At 37.9% G+C, this 23,927-nt stretch overlaps 2 protein-coding genes across 2 annotated transcripts; one reads left to right on the top strand and one right to left on the bottom strand.

Moving 5' to 3' along the window:
* Positions 1-91: 91 nt before the first annotated feature.
* Positions 92-7,089, top strand: LOC115928065 (mitochondrial import inner membrane translocase subunit Tim13-like). The gene is made up of 3 exons (XM_030994701.1): positions 92-306; positions 3,850-3,918; positions 4,499-7,089. Exons 1-3 carry the CDS (start codon positions 184-186, stop codon positions 4,595-4,597), a joined length of 291 nt encoding a protein of 96 aa, XP_030850561.1. The 5' UTR covers positions 92-183; the 3' UTR covers positions 4,598-7,089.
* A 1,614-nt stretch (positions 7,090-8,703) lies between these two features.
* Positions 8,704-21,294, bottom strand: LOC578467 (dynein light chain Tctex-type 1). The gene is made up of 3 exons (XM_030994702.1): positions 20,939-21,294; positions 18,300-18,465; positions 8,704-10,705 (listed from the first exon to the last, which is right to left on the bottom strand). The coding sequence occupies exons 1-3, from the start codon at positions 20,963-20,965 to the stop codon at positions 10,557-10,559; spliced, it is 342 nt and encodes a 113-aa protein (XP_030850562.1). The 5' UTR covers positions 20,966-21,294; the 3' UTR covers positions 8,704-10,556.
* Between the last annotated feature and the right edge of the window lie 2,633 nt (positions 21,295-23,927).

A 23,927-nucleotide genomic window follows, 5' to 3' on the forward strand; every position in this document is an offset into this window, starting at 1 on the left:
TTGACGTGACATCGCTATTATTATCTTTAAATTGGCAGCATAACGCAAAGGCTCAAAATATTAACCTTCTAACTTCAGTCAATCTAAGTTGAGTAATAATCTGTGGAAATTACAATTTGCACGTGTGTACTGTATGCAGCTGAGTTGTCGACTCTGAACGCACTGAACTTCAAAATTATCATCATGGACATGAATTCTTTCGGATCACCAGGTGGGGCTGGGAAGATGGATAGCGCCAAAAAGGGCCAGATAATGGAGGAAGTAAGGACACAAATCGCATTAGCGAATGCACAAGAATTATTACAGGTGAGTAGTGTAAAACGATCATGAAACATGACTTTGAAACTTTGTAAAAAAATAAATACACGTTCATGCACAATCAATGGGGTGGGACTGAGGCTGAGCTGAGCTGAGCACACATAGCAGCATTACTTTAAACTATCCTGGCTGTGTTTAACTTTAGATAAGGCCAAAAAAAAATTGTTTGGTTGTCCTCGATTGCTTTTCTGGAGTAGGGGCAGGCGGGCGGATTTTTTATTTTTTATTTTTTTTTAAATTCATTTTTTGTGTGTCTTTTTTTTTTTCTTTTCTTTTCTTTTTCCCCCATTTTTTTTTTTTTTTTATAATAATTTTTTTTTCCATGAAAAAAAAAAATCATTGGGATTGTCAAGCATTTGAACAAAAGTCTATCAAACACTTTAATATGGTAAAAGACTAGTTTAATGTACAATGAATATCAACGACCTGCCAGACAAGCTCACCTATCCAGTACGTCTCTTCGCAGACGACGTCATCATCTACCTAGCGATCAAGGGCAAACAAGACCCTCTTGAACTACAGGAGGACTTTAAAGGTACTATGTCTCTTTTGCAGCCAACCTCAAATTCTGTAGAACTTTTCAGGAATTATGAATATGGCATGTATGTCCTATCTGTGAAATTTAAACGTTAGCAGTGTCCTCATATTCAAATTATGCAAGGAAACCCGTTTACTTGCTAGACTTCACTGTCAGACACTATTGAGTGACTGACTGGCTTTTTTTCTTCTTTGGTAATAACATACATGAAAAGAGTTGTAAAGGGTACATGAGCATTTGTCTACATCAATAACCCACTTCTTGTGATGGCCAAGATTAAACTGATTGAATCTTTGCGCAGCATAAAACGTATGACCATTCCGTACAATTGTCTGAAAATCAAGACTATTACTTTTGGGCTCTATAGCCCTAAAGTCGATTTGACAACTAATCGTCATTATTTTCCTACTTGAAGACATTTTCAAGCCCCACCTTTTTTAGGGAAGTTCTAAATTAAAATTATCTTTCAAATGCAGTTGGAATTTAACCTTTTCATTTTTTTGGCCTGCAAATGGGACATAGTACCTTTAATAAGCTTGCTGAATGGTCCTCTGAATGGATGATGGAGCTCAATACGGACAAGTGCAAGACCATCACAGTGTCCAGGAAGAGCCAGGAACGACACCAGTACATCCTGAACAACACGCCACTGGAAGCAGTCTCATCAACCAGGTACCTTTGCATCACAATCACATCTGACTTGAAATGGGACAAACACATCACAAGCATATGCCAGAAAGCAAACACCCTTGCCTTCCTCAGACAAAATCTCTGGATCAACTCACCAAAACTGAAGAGTACTGCCTACAAAGCTCTAGTAAGACCACTCATTGAGTACAGTTCTACAGTTTGGGATCCCTCCTCTGCAAACCACATCCATCAAATAGAAATGGTACAAAGACGGGCCGCTAGATTCACCCTCAATCGGTACCATAACACCTCTAGTGTGACCTCCATGCTCCAACAACTTGACTGGACCACACTCGAGCAACGTAGAGAAAATTACAGACTGGTGATGCTGTACAAGCTCCACAACAACCTGGTAGCACTCGACAAAGCATCCTACATCAACCCTGTCACAAGATTCTCCATGACTGCCCATGCGCATAGCTACCAAGTCCCCCGTTCAAAATCTGAGCAACATAAGCAGTCCTTCTTCCCCAGGACTGTGAGGAGTTGGTATGTGCCTCATCCGTCAATGCCTTCCGTCAATGCCTGACGGGAGGCAGCAACTAAGTCCGGGAACTTTTTACTTGCACCTTGTAAATAGCTTTGCACCATTCACCTTGTTTTCGTAAGCACACACACACTCATCAGTCTGCAAGAATCTTCAACTGTGAAGGAGGTAGACTTAACCCAAAGAAGAAGAAGAAGAAAGTATTTTGGGCTTTGAAATACAGCACCTTTTAAATCTCCATTGTACTAGATCTACTTACTTGCGCCCTTTTATGTAGCAAACAATGCCTAATCGGTGACCATTGGTCCCCCATGATCCTCTTTATCTTGTATTAACTGAGAGCTGATTTTATCTGTCCAGTGACCTTGCAGGGTGGTCTAATCCCTCCTGTAAACTAGTACATATGGGCTTTAAAATGAGTTTAAGAATGCTCAGAACCTGATTTGAATGAATGGCATTTTGACATTGAAAAATAAAAATGGCAATTTTAAGAAATACCTAATTGCGTACTGAAAAGACCAAACTGGCAACGGGACGCATTTTGATCCTTGCAAATTCATAAAATGGTATGTTTGGCATTAAAGATTGCTACGAGCGGCCCGAAAATGACGAGCGGGTGGTCGAAGACAACCAAATGTTTTTTTTGTTTGGCCTAATTTAAGATGGGCAACACGTACTGCACTGTTCTGCAGTACATTCACGCAATATTTTGTAAAAAGCTGCTGTAGATCTACGCTACTTTCAAGTGATATGATAAACATTTTAATGAAACATTGTTGATATTAATTATTAAAAATAAGTAACGAATGGAATGGAATTTCCTGCGCTTGTTCAGAAACCTTTCCAAAATTTGACCCGTAACTCCGGCGTAGAGATAACGTACCCAAAATGAAGTAAATATTCATTAAATGTCCAAATAAAGATCATGAGTTAAAAGTCGTTTATTACCTGTTTCATGTCAATTTTCTTGTTATTTTTGCAGTATTTTTCAGGAAAACGTTGATATTAGTAGACACTTTTCACAGGTTTCACGGCAAACTGCTGCACAATACAAGTGCATACTGATGGTGGGTTGCGGGCGAGCGTGCGCCTGTGTGAAGTTATATCTATCTTAATGTCTGGGAGACTCTGATCCTCATTACGGTAGATAACTTCACACAGGCGCTCGCCCGCCCGCAAACCACCATAGGTATGCACTTGAATTGTGCAGTGGTTTGCCAACCTGGCCCCGGTGGCCGTGTTCAGCTACGTTCCGCCATTTTTTAAAGGTAGACCTCAGTGCACAAAAATATTGCAGTTGTTGTTTATCGTTCCGATCGGTTGTAATTAACACAGCTCAGGTCAGCGGCAGGAGATACTACAGCAAGACGCTAAATTCACCGAACTCCGTGCATATGAGATTTTGATACTGGGGTGATTGCGATTTTGCTTACCTTCCAAGTGTTCCTGATGATAACTAGTCTAGTTAAGGTGCAATTTACATTACAAAAACGCTGACCTCTTAGTCTTACGAGAGATTGCGATTTTGGTTACGGCTGAAATGCAGAGACGCCATTTGAACATGAAAAATAAACTGTTTTACCGTTGCCTTTTTGACACTTTATTAGCAATTAGTTTAGTAAATGAAGGCACACGCAGAGAGTTCACTAAATTTAGCAAACTCCCTGAGCTTGTGTGTCTTTTACACTAATCTTATTGTCTTGCAAGAAACAAATTTCTGCTGATATTCATAATTTATTTATAATATTGAAAATTGAAATGCTTTCGATCTGATAATGCAATTCACTGTTTTTCCCCTTTTCTTTGATGTCTACAGAAAATGACTGATAAATGCTTCAAGAAGTGTGTGAATAAACCAGGCACAACACTAGATAGCTCAGAGCAGGTAGATATCATTAGTTTTTTTTCCATAATGATGCAATTTAGAGATTCCCAGCTATCGAAATGGTCAGGGGAAAACTTTGAAAAAAAACTTTAAATAGCTCCTTTTTGAGGCACGGACAAGTGAGGAACTTTAAAAAAAATCACTCAAATCAGAGAAATTGTTTTAATACAACCTGGAAGAGAAGACCTTTGAAACTTTTTCAAAGACATTTTGCAGATGTTCAAACTGGGAGTAGGTTGACTGAAATTAATTCAGGAGAGAAAACTGGGGGGGGGGGGGGGGGGGGGGGGGGGGGAATCTGGATATTTTTTATTTCATGAAATGCTACATGTATGAACTCTGGTCATCTTTTATAGGCAAACCTGGGCCCTGTTTCATAAAACTTTATTACGTTGTATCTGAACAAACCTTATGACCTAAGTTTTTCTTTGTGCTGTCAAGATTATGTTTTGTAACTGACTATTAAATGTTTTATATCTTTGTTACAGAATAATGATACAGTAAAGGAAATAAAATTCATCCCTGTTTTTCTAACTTACATTTGCATTGGTTCTCGTACTTTCTCTGTTCTGTCTCTCAGAAATGCATCGCAATGTGCATGGATAGGTACATGGACTCCTGGAATACAGTTTCAAAGGCATACAATGCAAGACTTCAACGGGAGCACAATAAACATTAATCAAACAACCTTCCAAGATTAGATAGTTAGTAGTTTTGTACATCAGCTCAGTCTTCAGTGATGATCAGACGTGGCGGCCTACCTCACAATCATTGAGAAGTTGCCAGGAAAGCACTGCAGCACTAAGAGGAAAATCACAATTTGGACGGTTTGGAGCAAGAATGGCATTGATTAATTCTAATACACACACAGTTACTGCCGTTCTGACTCTGAACAGATCATTTTTGAATTTTTACTTTATTTTACTTGAAAATCAGTCTCATGGTTTTAGCATCCTATGAAAAAAGACAGGCAGTCATAAGATCATGATAGTAAAGGGCCTACCATGACTCGTAGATTGCCTTAAAGCCCCACTGTACTACTTGTAGCTACTTGCTCCCTCTATATAGGAAACTTCCCCAATCGGTGCCTGTTGTTCCCCCGTGATCCTCTTTTTCTTATGTTAATTAAGAGCTGAGTTGAAGAGATAGCCACCTGTCAATGACCACGCTGAGTGGTCTAATCCCTTCTGGCCTAACGGCCTTTAAACTAAAGGTTGTCAAGATTGTGAGATTTTAATCTGCTGGTCAATCTTACAATTGCTAGACTGCTGTGCAAGAGTGAACATTTCCTCCCAAGATACTTTTATGCCTGGATAGATACATGGGTATTTTAACTATTTTTTAAAGAGTGAAACTTCTTTTAACACCCATTATTTTTAAGTTATGATCTTGTTTCATAGAATTTAATGAAGTGTTGAAAAATAAATATGTGGTACCCAATCTATAGAAACTCATGAAATTTATAAGTTAATACAGGTGTACTGTAGCTGGCAAAAATTATAATGTCCATCACTTGGTGGAGGGCACTTTAAAAGCCTGTATGGAATAATTTGTGTACTTGTGAGAAATTTGTTATGATATTCTACCAAAGAAAGAGAAACGATTCTACACATTTGATGTGTATGTTAGTACACATGATATTCTGGGATGTGAGTTTATTCAGCAAAACCATGCAATCATCATTTGCGTGTATACTGGGTAGCTTATTTTGTGTCATTGTTTAGCTATCATTTGGACATTTCTATAATCATAGCGGGTCACTGAAATGAACTAGGGGTGTATTAAAAAGCTGTGTTACAAGCAATTTGAATTTTGCTATGCGAGTAGTCTGGCTGTTTTCTATCTCTTCAGACATATGTTGAGGTGTATCACTGTAAGGCATGAACTTAATTTCTTATAGAATGACATTTTGAATGAACTACTCATTTATTATGAGTTGGTTATAGAGTTGGTTTGAATAACAAGGTGAAGATTTACAGTTAACTCTGCTTAAGTCAAATCTGTTGGGACCACAAAAAGTGGTCTGACTTCTGCAAAATTTGACATTGGAAGTGTAAACAACACTTACTTTGCATAGTTTAGTCAGAAAATCCATTCAACTTAGGGGAAATTAGACTTGTGCAACTTCAAGTTATGCAGAGTTAGCTGTACATGTATTCACATTTTTTATTGCAGTGGCCTGTTATGTGTATTCCATTTGCTGGTCATGAAGATCAATGTTTCAGTACCAAGGAACTATTAAAAAGGAAGAATGCTGAAGAAAAAGGAAATGTTGTCAGATGAGAGCCAGAGGGGCGTTAATGCTGTGTTAAAGTATGTGAGTTAATGCCTTTCTGGCTCCAAATAGATGAGTTATCAGATAAGTGAGGTAAAAATTGATTTTAGAAAAGATAATGACTTACCCGGTAGTATAATTCCATTTTACTTGCAAGGCTTTTACAGTTTGTGGGACATTTGTTACGCTCACTGTTTCTATTTTCCACAAAGCGGGCAATGAGTATGTATGATGGAAGTGTATTATAACCATAGCACTGCATGATATACATGTAGAGTCAGTGTAGCGTTTTCATAATGTTCAGCCCTACATGATTACAGGTGGTTTTTTTGCAACTGGCCAGTGTACATGTGATGTACATGTACTATGTAGTATGTTTCACTCAGTGTATTTATGATCATATTGTATGTACAATGGGACTCCACTCTTCCCTTTTTTGCCACGGGGGTCCAAAGTTGAATATTTTATACTGTAGCCCAGTCACACGAACGAGATCGACACCAGATCGAGCAAAATATTATATTACCCCGACAATATAGCCAAGAAGCGTACAATATGGAGTTGATTTGATGGTGGGACTGTGGTATAGTGAAACCTGTACAGAAAGACTGCTCAAGGGAGAATAGGCAGGTGGTCTTTATGTACAGGTTCCTTTGGTACACTTTTAAATAAGAAACACTATTCAAGGGAAACGGAAAATGTGGTCTTTAACTCTTTATAGACGGATGGTCTTTCTATGCAGGTGGTTGCTAAAGCAGGTTTGATTGTATTAGTGTTGAGTCCTGTGTGTGTAACACAGACGAGGACTAGACTGATGTTTGTGAATTAGATTGATTGATTGATTCACCTTTACCAAATTTGTACATGTATATTAAAAAAAAAAGTCTTAAATTATACAGTCTTGCGTTCATTGCATCTTTCTTCTGCATCTTTGTGTTTTTGCTGATTACTGGTACAGGGACAGTAATATGATAATTGAGAGTGAATTCTTATTGGATTATTGTACTTGTAATTTATGTAGATTCCCTCATTATCAAGTTACAAATAAAAATATCCATGTAAAATTGACTCCATTTACATTGTTTATAGGCAAATGACCAATCAAGAAAAAAAAATTGTCTTGCACTCAACAACTAAATCGCAATGGAATGGAAAGTCAAAAGCGGACAATTTCAGCCCTTTATTCAATAAAGAGAAATAGCATTAGTATGCCCATATTCACTGCTTTTCTTAAAATATTTTAATCAGGACCCTCCCCCCCCCCCCCCTCAAAAAAAAAAAAAACACCTGTAGACTCTCTCTCTCTCTCTCTCTCCGTCTCTCTCTCAATTCTACCCCGCTATATGCATCTCTCATACTCTCTCCTATCCCAAAAGTGATCTCTTTCTCCCCCTCTCATCCAGGCCTGAATCTTTATTTCATTCTTCATCTCTCCAGTCTTTCTCTCACCCCCCCCCCCCCACCCCCTTCTCCAATTTCTCTTTCTCTTTCTCTCTTGACCATATTACATGTACTTATCTGTCCTTTCTCTTCTCTGTCTTTCTTTTTGTATGTCCCCTTCTCTCTCAATCATTTTATGTATGAGTGTCCTCCCCCCCCCCCCCCCCCCTGTTTCTATCTGTCTTCTGTCTATTTCCTCTTTTTCAAATATCCTCAACAATTATTCAAACAAGGTATTGTTTTATCTCCAAGTCTTTGTATCCTACATTGTAGTTCTCCTGAGCCCTGATATATAAACAAGGCAATATATATCATCCAAAGGTTTTTAAAAGATTCCACTGTACTTTCCTATTTTTGCCATATAGTACATGTATTTGTATGTACATGTACATATATGTGTATATGGCAGTTTTAAACTGTTGGAATTTCTTATCTCTTTTTTGGGGGTAATGATTGGGAGTTTGGGACAATATGATTTATTCTTGATAAAAGGTATATCTTCACACAACTCTATTGATCAATCTCTATGACCCTTTGGTTTGATTAATAAAGTTATGAGAAAACCTCTATCGAGAAGAAATTTATATATCAAGAATAAATTGTCACAACCACTTCATCAAAAGAGAACCACAAATGGGCAGCAGTGTACATGTAGTCATCTGTTTTGTGTTAGGGACTTTTAGATTTCCATGTCGACATAGTGGACTGCTAAGTGTGAGTTCTTTTAAAGGCCCACTGTACTACTTGTAGCTACTTGCTCCCTCTATATAGAAAACAATGTCTAATCGGTGACCATTGGTCCCCCATGATCCTCTTTTTCTTATGTTAATTGAGAACTGAGTTGATGAGATAGCCACCTGTCAGTGACCTTCCTGTGTGGTCTAATCCCTCCTAGCCAAACTAGTACAGATAAGTTGTACGGCACTGGCAGTGCCTTAAAAGGACGTTGCCCGTAGCAGTCCACTATGTCGACATGAAAATCTAAAAGTCCCTAATATATCATGGACCATACCACATTTGTTTGATTTGTTGACAACTGTGAATTACTAAACAGGTCCACATCTGAATGATTTCATGGCATAGAATTTTCCTTTAATACAATAAACACACATCACATCAAAGATATAAAGTTATCTATAAAAACAAAACATGCATTTCCGAGGGGAGGGAGATGGGAGGGTGATTTTACAATAAAGAGCAAAAGAGTTATTTAAAGTATAAAATAGGTTTAAAACGCCTTCTTCCCATCACAGTATATTTATATACATGCTTGTCATAAATTACTGATAACATGTCAACACATAAAACATGCAATTATTTCATGCCTTAGTTGGACAATGAGGGGGCTATATAAGGTGTAAAGAATTTGCACCTTGCTGGCTTTACAGCTGATGATCCCAAATAAATGCAATGCAAAATTATAGTACACACAGCAGGATGAAGAGGAAACTTGCTCTGTGAAGTACAACGTAATTTCTGTCTAGAAGACAGTCGGTGGAAAATAACTCATAAAGGTGATGAAAATAGAACAGCTGCAAATTAATTTTATTAAACTCTTAAATCATAAGTGCATAGTGGGAGAGAGGTAGGAACAGGAATTTTTTTAGTAAGTGTGAGTTAAAAGGAAATCAAAGCAAATATCATCAGACCAGTTAACTGCACTGCTACAAAGAGTGATTGGTTAGATCTGCAACACATGTACACAAGTCTCAATTATGGATCGCAGAGAAAGGAAATAAAATATGATAATGCCAACAAAAATATGTTCAAGAAGAAAGTATTTACATATGTCTTGTACATTTGCATTATTACAGTTAATAATAATTTTGCATCATGGACATGTTATGTACAATTAATAACTATCTATAAACTGCTAAGGCTCTACAACCTATCATACATTTTTATGTTTAGATGTATGAAATTATGGTTAAATTAGATAACTGAAATTAGTTTTTATCAACATTAAATTCTGGTCTTTAATTTTCCAGTAATATGTAATATGTTGACTCATTAAACTGTGAACAAAACGGTGAGTCATATATGATTTAATACACTGTCATCTGGGTAAGAAATTAATATTGTTAGCTGTCTTTATTTGGGGTGGTGGGGTATGGGTAGCAATTTTCAATTTTCAAATTGAAATATAAAGGAACTTGGGTTATTTCTCACATTCAACCTCCCATTAATGTGCCCTTTGTATCATGCTATATTAAGTAGATGTATACATGTATGTACATTATTAAGATTATGAAACTGAAAGAATATTGCTACTACGGATAACATGAAGGGTCTTCGCAAACTTCCTGCAAAATGGACAACCTTCACACTCCGAGCATGAGCAGATGATTTCATGACGTTCAACAAGGGGCAAGCGACAGGGGAGATTCCTAAAGAAAACATCACCAACTACCTTGATAATAAATAATCTATTTCTTTCCACTGTCTCTACTTTTCTCTACTTCCCTTGACTTATCATGGTTGCCCCACATAAAGCAAGTCTGACCCGAGAGCAGACGCACATCTAAACATCGCACACTGATATCAATGTTTTGGTTCTGAATATGTCGAATCTGGAATGCTTCTGGTGTTATTCAAGCATACTAATACTTGCTCGTTTAGTTTTGGCCATTTCTGAAAACAAAAATAAAATTTAACCTTGAGATAATACTGCAAAACAAATACCTTTCTGAAAATGATATAAATGGAGAACACACATTATCTCTAGTGAAGGAAACAAGGTGGAAATCAAAAGAGATACAAGTACATTAATAGAATGATACGATACATGTACGTCAACTCAAGACAACATTGGGAAGTGGAATCATCATTGCTGTATTAAAGCACTCAATTGTCCATTGGTCAAATCCTTGCATTGGTCACAGACCATTCTCTGTCGACAGATGACCGCCATGGGTGGTAAACTTTAGATGGCCAATCCGAAGACGCTAACGATACAGTACATGGTCTTGTTTTCCCATCTGACCGTACAGCTGCCGTCCGTGGAGTTATCCCAGAAACAGGAACTAGCTGTGTGGAGGCCTGCACCGTTCTTCTGCATGATCACGCATGTAACTGAGAAGAGGAAAGCATAGATAGATAGAAATGGTTTATTAAAAAGATCATCACAGCCAACGGCTGAATTGCGATCCATTTCACAAAGATACAATATACCATTGCAATTCAAATTCAAATAACACAAAATATGACATAAATAAAAAATCAAACATACATGTATAGACACATTTCAACAACAAAAATTGATCAAAATCAAATTTTTGTTTAAAAAGAAAAAGAAAGGGATAGGTGTAGGAGAGGGAGAGGGAGACAGAGAGAGAGAGAGAGAGAGAGAGAGAGAGATAAAGGGGGAAAGAGACAGACAAAGGGGGGTCCTTATATTACAGATGAGGGGAAAACATACAAGACAAAAATTAAGAACCTCAATGTAGTGCTGTAGTCAAACGTTTAACCGTCCGGTATCCAACCACCCATGGCGGATTCCGTTTTCAATTGGACGGTTTCGTTTTCCCGTTTTTTTTTTTTTTTTTTTTTAAAGTTTCGATTTATGCCCCTCCACCTGGCACTATGCCTGGCAATGTCTCCCAGCTCAGTAATCGGTGTGATGACTTGCCACTTGGAAACTAGAACAACACTCCAATTTGTCTGTCATCTTGGTTTGAAAGTAATCTTTGTAATAGATCTCAATATATATTCATCCAAGTTTAACACATGGTGTACCACAAGGTTCTATCCTAGGTCCTCTACTGTTTTTAATTTACTTTAATGATCTTACACATTATTCTAAAACGACATTGTTACTATTATTTGTGACTAGTTCACAAGCACAAATCGGCGCCTTCAGTTAAATCACCTTCCTGCTTTTTCACACGGCTAAAAAAAAATTTAAAAAAAACGATTTTTTTTTTTTTTTTTATTTATTTATTTATTTTTTTATTTTTTTTTTTTTTTTTTTTTAATTTTTTTTTATATTTTTTTTTTCTTAATAAATCGTTTAACCGAAAACCGTCCGGTTTTGACAGGCGGTTAAACGGAATTGGAGATATCCGTGATGTTACAGCACTACCTCAATGCAATGATTTCCTATTTCATTATTCAATAAATGACTGTCCTTTGCAGCCTTTAGGCTTGGTCAGATATAACACTGTATTCCATCAGAAGAAAAAAAAAGAGCTGCTTTTTATTGTTTAAATATGTTAATGAATGGTATAAACTGGTCACAACAAAGGTGCTACTCCAATTGATTGAGAACTGTGTTATAAGAGACAGAAATTTGAAGCATATTGGCAATATGCTTGCACTTTATTTTTCATGAATAAAAAAGAACAGTTTTGCACTAATTTAGGGGAGCCTTCCAAAGTTGCGACTGTGCCCGGACGCGTCGGGGCGCGATGAATAGAACAGTCGCGTCCCAAGAGACGCATTGAGGCGCAAAGGGGCGCGAAGGGGCGCAATAGTCACCCTCACCTGATTCTTGCATATGAAAAGAAACTGTCTATTGTTAGTATAAACCCGCTCTATTCTTCTTGCGCCCTTTTGCGCCCCACCAGGCGATGGAAGCTTATCTCTCCCGTCATTGTTCTCGCTCGTGATGCGCGGTACAGCTTTAACTTGATATACAGAAAGTATTTGTCGGCCAAAGCCTGTCTTCCCCTCCTCCGGTTTTCGTTCTGATAAACTTTCCATTGTTTGTAAAAAAAAAATGATGTATTCTTCTCGCGTCGCGATCTATTCTTCTCGCGCCGTTTTGCGTCGTAACGGGCGGGGTATTACCTTTCCAATCATTGTGGCGAAGCTTTGCGATGTACATTACTACAGCACAGCATGAACTTGTCTGGTGGGATCGTCTTTGTTTTGGGGGGCAATCAACACACTCGTTCATCTTGATCAGAATAAATTATGATTTATTTTTGTTGGGTTTAATACGCCTCCTTTTAATTTTTGTGACGACTGTATGAAATGTGAAATAAAGATGACTATGTACGATTAATGGTTGGTTAATTGCGAGCTTAATTGTCCCCAACAACAAAAAATTAAAGAGGAATGATGTGAATGACTACATGTATGCGGTTATAGTCGGCAAATTGATTACTGTTTGGGTCGCTTGTGTATGTTTGTAATTTGAATGATTATTAACATATTTGTATAATTCCCACATCGCGATATGATTCTAGCGTCGTATAATGGACAAAGGAATTATCTTTCTCTCCCGTCATTCATATTCACGCTACGCGTTGCACATCGCCACAGCCTGAGCTTGGAAGAATTTATATTTTGTCAGTCAAATCCTTTTTTGTTCTCCTCCCATGACTTGGTTCTAATAAATTGAAGGTTTGCTTATTAGGGATAAGAAGGATAACATCAAACAAACTATTTACTCAAGATGACGCTCTTTTCATTTCACCTCGCTGTTTGATAAAGCAGAGTTTTACGGAGCGAATACAAAAGAAAAGTTCGCTCTAAGGCCAAATAAAAAAATGTTTTATTAGTGTCCTGTTTTTTCGAAAACTAGGAAGGAGGAGGCCCTCTCTTTTCTTTTCTTTTTTTCTTTCAAAATGGCCGCTCAAAATGGCCGCTCGGTACATTTTCCCTGACAGTCGGGCTATTTTTCAAGATAGCCGCCGACATTTTTTAACTTTTAAACAAAATCAGTAATAGATCCATTTTAGTATTGTTTTTCATGTTTTTTTTTCAAAAATTATTTTTAAAAAAAATTAAATAAAAAAAAAAAAAAAAAAAAATTCCCCGAAAATAAAAAAAATAGGAGGCTGCCCCAAAAAAGGAAGCGGGCGGGGACGCTAAACATGTTTATTTTGTTAAGTGGCCTCAGGGGAAAAAAAACATAAAACGCCGTGGCAGGATTTCAAGCCCGAGATTTGCCTTCGAAAATTGCCCGTCCAAAAGGCGTTTTAAATCATAATAATTCCATAGCTCTTTTTAAAAGTGGAATAAATAGAAAAAAGAGTCCGGGAACTATATCGAGATTATAAAACATGTGTGTCATGAAGATGTAAACAAAAAAGCGTAGCCTGATGATGATAAAGTTGAGCAGCAATTGGAAATGCAATACAAAACATTAATCAGTTCATGATGATCATTTATCATTCGACTTCTACTTTGCGCTACATGTACTAAATGATCGCAAAACGGGCAGGGACACAAATACAAACATTGATTTCTGCTCTAACACTATTCGAAACATTTATTCGTAGATTTGTATAATTAAGTGGCGAAAGTGATATTTTGAAATATTAATGCACAGATACAAAAACATACCAAACATGTTTCGATTCTTATTCTAAAAAAAAAAAAAAACGGCAAATTTTAAAAGATCTTTTTAAAAGGAGGGAGGCGCTATAGCCCAGTGGTAGAGCAGAGCAGCTCGTAACCGGGAGCTCCCTGGTTAGAAACCAAGTCGATATGCTATGGTAAGGCATAACTCAACATTACATTTCGTTCGGAGAGGATCTTAAACCCGCCGGTCCCCTGTTTGCCTAATTCAGAGCATACACATGCTTCATATAGCAGTCAGGAAAAAAAAGCGAACGGTACAGAAAGCTACCTTTTATGGATAGGCCTAAATTGAAGGTTTGGCTTAACTAGGGAGAAGAAGGATAACATCAAACAATAGATCTACTCATGATGACGCTCTTTTCATTTCACCTCGCTGTAAGATAAAGTAGAGTTCTATGGAGCGAATACAAAAGAAAAGTTTGCTCTAAAGGTAAAAGCATAGAATGCCGTGGCAGGATTTCATGCGGCCGAGCAAGGCTATTGTTTGATCGCTATAATTGTCCAACTTGCTATAGATTCTTGTTTAGCTACACATTAAGGTTGCGTATTATGTGTGTGTGTGTGTGAGGGAGGGGGCGGCGAAGTGAACGGCCGGACCAAAATGGCAGAGGCCAATCAAGAGGGCTCCGCTCGCTAGTTATAAGGACCGCTATTCATTGGACAACTATTCATGAAGACCGCTATTCGTAATTTGAGAACATGGTCATTATGTATAAGGGTCATGAATTCGTAATACGACATCCCCCCTCCCCAAAACTAAATAAATAAATAGAAAACATGAATAGATTAATAAACTTAACTAATGATACAATAACAAATAATGCCCGGTAATTGGGAATAGCCGCCTAAGAGCGGAACAATGGGCGCAACAACTATTAGCTGCTCAAAGAGCTGTCTTTTGTCATTGCGTTGCAAAAACAAAGTGCTTTTAAAAGTTACATGTACTATAATATCCGTATGCTATATAACACCCAATGTGAACATGACGTGTTCAGGCCTTATAACTATATACAGTGCACGTTAAAACAAAAGACTTTACTAGCGCTAGCTAACAATTATGAAACGTCAAAACGTCACGAACATTGACGATAACAAATTGTTACGACAAATGCCACCACCAATACAGTTTCTTCGCGAAGAAATATTCGATCGGATTTCATGTTTGGAACAGATAGGCGATTTCGAATTGTTCCATCTACCGAAACGTTTTGATGATGCTGGCTCCCGACAATACGATTATCATTTTTGTAATATCTTTAATTTGCAGATGTTTGTTTGTTTTGTATGACATATTTATAAACGCCCTATAATCTTATTTCAAGCAGAATCTTTCAATCTCTTTGATTATAAGTATCATTTTTAAATCACGGGTATTTAAATACAATAGCTGATTTTGCGAAGATTTAGAGAACCTACGTTTCTATTCTTTAAATCGATTTTGCATGAGAAAGAACAGAGTGATGATATAGATATATGACCTATTTTGATCGGATGACAGAACAAAATGAATGTAATATGAAACAAATAATGTGTCAAAACATACAGAAGGAATACAATTATACATATCGTTTTTGTTTTGTTCGTGAAGAAATTAATATAATACAAGTATTGAACACATGAATGAACAGAAATGAGCAATCATAACAACGTCAACGCCTACACAACTTCGATGTTTGGGAGGAAAATAACAATCAGAACAACAATCTAAATCAATGTCTTGTACGTAAAATAATAATAAAACATATCAGTAGCCAAAGTGAAAATTTTAGAGTCAAATCTTTCAAGACGAGAGCGGACACACACGCGGGGATTACATGAATAACTAATGCGTAGGAACGGGCGCGAAAGCTTTTCAAATTCACAAATTCACAATTCACAAAAAGCGCTTCGCCTTTAAGCGCAGCCCCCCCCCCCCCATCCCCAATGAGTGTTATGTAGGGTACGCATATGCATTTTCCCTCCTTTTGAAAACAGTTCCTTAAGTCCAGTGTGTAAAGTCAATACGGGCCGGATTTGTGTGTACTAGACGAGCCGGACTTTGGTGCGTGAAAAGTACCCCTTTACCAGACAGTAACAATGAGTCTCCAAACAATAGCCAGATTTGATATTCATATTGTGAGCATGTGCTTAGTTATATCGGGATTCCCTGGTTATATTGAAGACGTGGGCTAATATCTGTTTGCCCAGTATTTCTCGCTGATTGTTTGGCCAACATTAAATTGCTATTGTCCAGCTGACTTTTCTAAAGGCTTTTCTACCCTCGGCGCTAAAGGGATTGCGGAAAATTTCAACACTATTTGTGTTTCTTGATGAACCAGTAGAAGAAGAATAAGGGCTACCCCCCCCCCCGAAAAAAAAAATGTCCCAAAACAACGCAATCATTATTAATTCCGTTTACTACTTGATACCAACACGTGCATGATGGATCCCCAGGATGGATCCTTATTTAGACAGTGAGACAGTTCTGTTACGAGAAGCAATTCAACGAATTGCCATGGCTTGTATTTGTTCTAGAACGCACTACACTCTTTCGATAACACGTGGCCCCTATTCAGCACAATATATACGTATTTTAGTTCTTCTTAACAATGACCTAGATCTAAAACTGGCCGCGGATGTAACCCCCCCCCCCCCCCCCTTCGTCACAAAGAAATATTCGATAAAATTCTTTGACACAGAATGATAAACTAATTTCTTCTTGAGATATGTTCGGGGTGAAATTTCAAACATCATTTCCTGGTAACTCTCTTCTTTTTTAATGCATGCTCTATTCTTACGATTTAGGCATAATTTACTATGTTGATTTGCAATTGATAATCTCCCTGGGAGTTTTGCGATATCCCCGATGATACGGGTACAGTGTATTTAATTTTTTTCGTAACATTAGTGTTTTGCAAAGAAAGAACATTCTGAAAATGAGCGTCTTCCTTCTAACGAAACATATTGATCATGTTCCCGACAAAACGGATATCATTTGCATTAACAAAATTTTAATACAGATAAAACGCTTTTTAAATCCAATTCAAACTACGACATTCTTGATTAAGTATCATTTTCAACATCACGGATTTAAAAATACGTTCTCTTATTTTAAGAAGATTCAAAGGATCTGTGTATCGAAATAACAGACTGATGATATAATTATATGATTTATAATGATCATACGACAGAACTGTTTACAAGATGCAACAAAAATTGTTTTAAAAAAAACAAGAAAATCGAAACATGCGATAACATCGCTATATAAGGAAATATAAAATTACAATTAAAGTGTCAAAACATGCACGAGAAAAACAATGTCAGAGAGAGTGGGGTATTAAAGTATAAAATAAATTTGTTTTTTTCGTGAACAAATCAATTTGTATTAAAATTGATACAGTATATTGAACACAAACATGAACAGAACAGGAGGAGATGAAAAAATGAACAATCATGCCAACGTTAACGCCTACAGAACTCCGATGTTGAGAGGAAAATAAACAAACATTGTAACCAATGTCATGTACGTAAAATAATATTAAAACAAATCAGTAGCCAAAGTAATGCTTTTCAGAGTCAAATCTCGCAAGACGAGAGCGACACACAAGCGGGCACTACATGAATAACTAATGCGCCGGACAGGGCGCGAAAGGGCGCGAAAGCTATTCAAAGTTTAAGCTCCCATTCACAAATGTCAAGTGCTTCACCGGGGCGCGCCCCGGCGGGGTAATTTCGTAACAATGAGACTCCAAACAATAGCCAGATTTTAATGAGCTGGCAACCAACTGAAGTCCTCTCCTATCCGACGCAAAAAGGCGCTAATGGGCGCATAAAGGCGCCTCCTTTGTTCTCATATCCTGCTCTGCGCCCCGACGCGTCGCGGCACAGTCGCAACTTTGGAAGGCTCCCCTTACAGCATCTTACCTGAACAAGGCTTTACAATGCTTATCACTCCGTACTGTTACAATTGCATTCGGAAGGTCAATATTAATCTTAAACAACTTTAACAAATGAGCTCCATAGGAGTTTTCAATACCGAGGTTCTGGCCAGTGGATAATGCATTTGGAGTTCTTACAAAGTATAGGTTTTTTTCTTTCTCCCTAAGGGTAATATACATTTACACACAGATTGACAATGCATACTTAAATGTGATGCATTGGTCCTCCAAAAGCATTTTTCCTAAATACTGCACAGCTATTTCACTAAGGATGGTGGGTTTTTTTTTTTTAATTTAAAAAAAGAAATCGTCTTTTCATAACAAACGAAAATCTGAAAACTCTGACCAAAATTATTTCTTCTGGGCAGCTGGGCCCTTCTAGCAAAAAGAGTACCTATAATTGCTAAGTCTACCCTGAAATCTAAAGCCAGGATTCTTACCAATATATTTGAAAGGCTTTCCTAGTTTGGTGAGTTGATTTAGGCACTGCTCTACTACATTTGATGTCCATTGGTTGACCTTGTTGTGTTGGTATGCACTGCCTCCTATAGTCCCTTCCACTGCTTCCTTGATAATGTTGCTCACCTCATCCACAACAAATGTTGTCTGGGTGTGAAAAAAGTAATTAGAATAGAAAAATATATATAATAATAAATATTGAATATTTAGGAGTGCTAACAACAATAAGTACGATAGCGCTTACAAATACAAATATATGAAAAGAGGACAAAAAATGTCTCACATGAAGTAAATCACATACATGTAGATCACTGGGGGAAAAGGTAAGTTTTGAGGGATCTTTTGAAGGTGGCAAGACAGGTAATTTCCCTTATGGAAAGAGGGATGCTGTTGCAAGTCTTTGATGCAGCTACTAGTACTGCAAAACGTTTTTCAGCTGCTGAGAGTCTAGATTTGGGAATGATAAGTTTACATGTATCGGTTGCTGAGCGAAGATTACGAGATGGTGTATATATATATGGAGGGTGTCATTAAGATATTCAGAGACTGCAGAAGGTGGCGAGGAGAGCTTGAGCACCCAAAATTTCTACGGAAAAAACATTAAAAATGCAGTGGCTCAGCCAGATAGATAACCCTGAGTCCCTGATATATGTTTTTCTCAAAGGTAAATCAAGATACACAGATGCATAAAGAACACTATTTTGCAGCATACTGGTAGCCACAACTTCAAAAAGCAAAATGAAATACATATGGGGACCAAAAATTTGATTTGGTTGTGAGAACAACAGTCCTCGAAAAGGGGAAAAAATAGTTTGAATTAAAAAAGGGGGGAACAGTGGAAATTGAAGAATAAATCAATAAAGCATGAGAAGGTAATGATTTTATTTTGTCATGGACTACATTAGTTAGATGGGTCAAATAGTTCTGTGAAAGATTTGTCCAAAAAATTTTGACTACACTTTGTGTGATTGATTTATTAAGATAAGTTCCAATAGGTTTGACTTCTGACATATCTGAATAATTCCATTGGCATGGTGTCACTGCTTTGCTTGCGCTTACTTGCTGATCGGCGAGTTTGACAATAGACTTACAATTTGAATTTTTAAATCATTTCTTTTCAACATCTGGAAGTTGAACAAATTGTATTTTACTGCTATTTACATGTAGGTGTCATTAATTGTCACTAAAGTACCAATTTTTAGTGAAATCAGTTGGGTTTTGTACAGTGGTGTTTGAAATTTTGAGAATCAATAGCACAGCTACATGTATTAATACACAGCCAGGATAGTAATGCAGAGCTACATGTATGTGTGCTGTAAGGTAGGTACAGTGTATGTGTGAGAAGAGATTTATGCACATGCGATGAGCTGTTGCTTGTGAATGTAGCTGCCTCATGAATTATGCATTATGGATTTTGCGCATGCGGTGTAGCTGCTAGGGACATCATGTAGAACTGTTAAACTCTGTACATATAGGGCAGGGGAAGCAAACCTTTGTGTGACGCATGACGAATGTGAATTTAACAACACATCATCATCGATTTTAAATTAAGAATAGTCTAGTCTAGATCTGAAAAAGAGTAAGACTGCAGATTTATTTGTTGTAGTCTAGTCTAGTTGGCAGTAGTAAGAAGATAAGTAGAACTTTAGAATATCCCACCAATAGGGTTAATGTACATGAACATCAAAGACCTAGGGCTAGGAATAGGGTTAGATTTGGGGTTAGGATTAGGTTTAGTGTTACTTAAAGTTAAAAAGCTTAAGTCTTGAGATTTAGCTTCATTGGTATTTGGTCATTTTGAATTTGGTGCCCTACGAACATACGTTTGGTCAATTTTAGTGGCGGGGTACCATATTCTAAAGTTGCTCCAATAAGTACAGAGCTACCAAGTATCACGCATTAGGCGTGACATCACGCATTTCGAGGGTCTGGAAATGCTCTCACGCATGACGCGCGCGCTAGATTTTGAAAAAAACGCTATACCTATTACATGTAGTTATACGTGTTTTATACCCTCGCCTGCGCGCTCGCGCGCCAAATCATGCAAATGTCACGCATTGCCATTGCTGATCTTTGTTTGAACTTGGAGTCTCTGTAAGAAAATTTTGTCATTCACATTATTATTACTCCAACTTCCATCCCTGCCCTGGGCCTGGCCTTGGCCTTGGCATCTTCTTTGACAAAGTTTGAATCTTTCCCCCTCCGCGCGCAGACTCCGCGACTTGTTCAGTTCACGACTGCATGCAAACTGCAATGGCAATGCAAATGCAAGTGTGTGCGGGCAAATCATGACAAGAGTGGTTTCCACAACAAGACATAGCCTTAATATTTATGATACAACAGAAGGTATTATCAAGAAACATTAAGTTTTTCAGACAAGGCAACATTGCTGTGTATTGCCATTGGCATTTAAATTTAGCTCGACATTGCTCAGCAACTGCCGCATAGCCATAGGCATAGCCTACTTTACACAAATATAATTCACAACCATCCACACATGAATCGCACAGAGACGGGCGAGGGCAACAAGCGAGCGCACGTCGAATCTTTCGCAAACAAGACATTGCATTCATTTTCCGCTCCTTCGTTTCGAAAATACGTTTAAACTTGTGATATTTACCTCTTCAGCAGTTTGAAAGTCATCCATATTGCTCTATTTGTTGTTCTCAAAGTTTAAATTATATTGGTTTATGTTCGACTGCTGGGATTGGAGTTTTTTCTATTTACAAGTTGACCCTTGAAGTGACCTCTCGTTGGCAAGAGGTTTTTGGGCGAATCGATTTTTTCATTCACAAATTGACAAAGTTTAACAATGAATAAAGTTTGATTAGTTATTCAATGTTAATATTAAGTGCTAAATATTAAGAATATAATCTATTTGTTTCATTTTTAATACCACTGGTTGAAAGTAAGAGCAAATTCCCACTTTATAAATGTTTTATTTCCACTAATTTCCCCTATAAATTAATGAACTAATCTAACTGTAGTTGAAATAAGTAGCCAAATGCTTTGTAGCCAATTTGACAATTAGACACCCGGTAGTGATCACACTCAAAAATGACTTGCATGGGACCGACACGGACAACCCTGTACGTAGTGCTTTCGGGATTTATAAAAAAGATGGGCAAGCACAAAAGGAGGAAATTAGATTTTGAGGTTGCTCTTACAAACTCATCTAACTAACTAGACCAACCCCCCCCCCCCCAAAAAAAAATAAATAAATAAATAAATATAAAAAAATATCAATGTATTAGAAAAAGGAGTGCACCTCTGAAGGATTGATATTTCGGAGTTGTCTAATATAAAGATATGCCACTTTGGTTTCAAAAGGAGACAAGAGCTGCCCCTTAAAAGTTCTGCCAATACGCATGCATCCACTGGCGTGCTGATGGGGGGGGGGGGGCAGTTGACCCCCAGATACGATTCGAACGTTGCTTATTTCTAATACGATACCAGTGATTTACAATTGTTGCTAAAAGTGACATGATTTTCCGGGTATAAGTTTCTCACTTTTTCCCATTATGCCAGTGCCCCCACTTTTTCTTGTACCCCTAAAGTGCCCCCTTTACGGAGGAAAAGTGCCCCTTTTCTTTTCTAATAACTGATTCTTTTCTCTCTTTTCATTTCTGGTGAAAACCTCTTTTCAGGTGCGAGAAATTTCCCTTTTCACCTTTTATATTTTCCCCCTTTTTGTTAACTTTGACTCGTGCTCCTTTTCCTTTAAAGTGCACTCTTTCCTTCGTAAAAACAACCCCCTTCCACTTTTCACCTCTGATCAGTGCCTCTTTTATTTTGACACGTGCCCCTTTTCCGTTCTGATAAGTAGGCCTAGCATATTTCCTTCGGATATTTGCCCCTTTTCCTTTTTTATATGAGCCCCTCCCCCTTCCAAATACCTCTTTTAACATCTGATAAATGTCCCTATTTAGATAACAGATGCTCCATTTCCATTCTCACAAATGCCCTTTTTTTCACTCTGTTAACTGCCTTTTTACTCTGACACGGAGCACCTTTTCTTTTTTATTAACTGTGTTTTTCCCTTCTGATAAGTGCCTATTTTTCCTTTCTCCATAACATGTATTCCTAATTCAAGGCGACTTAAGGCCCCAAGTTTTCTTTAATTTAATTAAAACTGGACTCGCTACGCTAGCTCGCATTTATAGATGTTCAAGTAATTATTTTTTACTTATAAAAGAACTTTTCAGTCTTTCTTCACTAGATTGTGCTTAATACTCATCAGGGTTTCTTTTTTGTCTACTTTATTAGGATGTTATGTTTTGCACTGGGACCTCACAAATCTTAAAATTAATATTCAAACATAACATCTAACTAAGCAAATTATTTTATTGTACCACGTAAAGAAAGAAATGATTGATGTCATCCGTAGTGTAATCACAATCATGAAGATGTTAGCAGTTGGGGAAAATACCAATGTCTAAGAATGGTGTATGTTTTGTTTATGTCTCCCTTTGTAGTTGCCCCTTTTTTTCTTCCAAAAAGTACCCTTTTTGTTGGTGCCCCTCCCTCCTACTTTGGAAGACGCTGCGCCGCCCCTGCTCTATGCTACTTGGTGGTGATGCACTGATGCGGATATTGTTCTGACCCCCCCCCCCCCCAAGGTTTTGCTCATTACTCCATTGCGTGCACCCAAATAATTATTATGCCTATTTGAAAAAATAATGAATCCTAACAAACGATGAAGGTGTGATTCCCCCATTCCAAAAGTTGGCCTCGGGAGGAGCATGCATTCATTGAGCCTATAATTGATAATAATAATGGTTCCTTCTTAGCGCATTTCAGGACCTCATGCCCTCTCAAAGTGCTTTACAGATATATATTATTACCCCGTACATCGTATTCAGGCTTACCCGCACACAATGTATGCACATTCTCCACTCCCTAGGGAGCATTCCAGCCAGGCGTCATTTTTACAAGCGCACACTTGCTTATCTAACCACATCAAATTTTGCATCCTACCGGGTACCCATTTAACACCTGGGTGGAGAGTGGCAAATGTAGATCAATGTCTTGCCAAAGCAGGGGCGGATGTAGCTTTTTCCAAAGGGGGGGGGGGGGGGGGTGGCCAAATTTGTTTCCTAAAATCGCGCCGTTTTACTATTTTTCCTTGTTTTCTGTCTGTTTCACTGTGTTGGCCGCCCAGGGGGGGGGGGGGGGGGTAAACCGCCGAACCCCCACCCCCACCCCACCCCTAGATCCGCCACTGCAAATGACATTATTTCAGCAGTGCGAGTCACTTTTTTTTTTTTTTTTTTGGTCTCGAAATTTGAAACTTTGACATTTGGCTCCGTTGGGGGGGGGGGGGGGGGGGGGGGGGGTAAGGTCACCTTTTTAGGTCAGCCATGGGAATATTTTTTAATTTTTTTTTTAAATAATTAAAAAAAAAAAATTCCAAGGGGGGGTTTAGGGGGGGGGTGATGGGGGGGGGGGGGGGTTTACACACATAAAAATACCAAGGGGGGATAACCCCCCCCCCCCCTCCCCCCTGTGTACGCGCCTGACCGGGGCACATTATTGAAACAAATCTAAATCTATCTAATAAAAGATCATAATCTGGGCGTTTACCATGTTATCATGCATTCACACAGTTG

Source organism: Strongylocentrotus purpuratus, unplaced genomic scaffold, assembly GCF_000002235.5.
Source record: "Strongylocentrotus purpuratus isolate Spur 01 unplaced genomic scaffold, Spur_5.0 spur5_scaffold_21, whole genome shotgun sequence".
Lineage (NCBI taxonomy): Eukaryota > Metazoa > Echinodermata > Echinoidea > Camarodonta > Strongylocentrotidae > Strongylocentrotus > Strongylocentrotus purpuratus.

Excerpts from the sequence above, each read along its gene's own strand:
- LOC578467 (XM_030994702.1), bottom strand. The coding sequence starts at position 20,965 with ATGGATGACTTTCAAACTGCTGAAGAG. Across the intron at positions 18,466-20,938 it reads ACTTTCAAACTGCTGAAGAG|ACAACATTTGTTGTGGATGA; the intron begins GTAAATATCACA and ends TTTCACACCCAG. Across the intron at positions 10,706-18,299 it reads AAAGCCTTTCAAATATATTG|TTACATGCGTGATCATGCAG; the intron begins GTAAGAATCCTG and ends TCCTCTTCTCAG.
- LOC115928065 (XM_030994701.1), top strand. The coding sequence starts at position 184 with ATGGACATGAATTCTTTCGGATCACCAGGTGGGGCTGGGAAGATGGAT. Across the intron at positions 307-3,849 it reads ATGCACAAGAATTATTACAG|AAAATGACTGATAAATGCTT; the intron begins GTGAGTAGTGTA and ends TGATGTCTACAG. Across the intron at positions 3,919-4,498 it reads CACTAGATAGCTCAGAGCAG|AAATGCATCGCAATGTGCAT; the intron begins GTAGATATCATT and ends TCTGTCTCTCAG.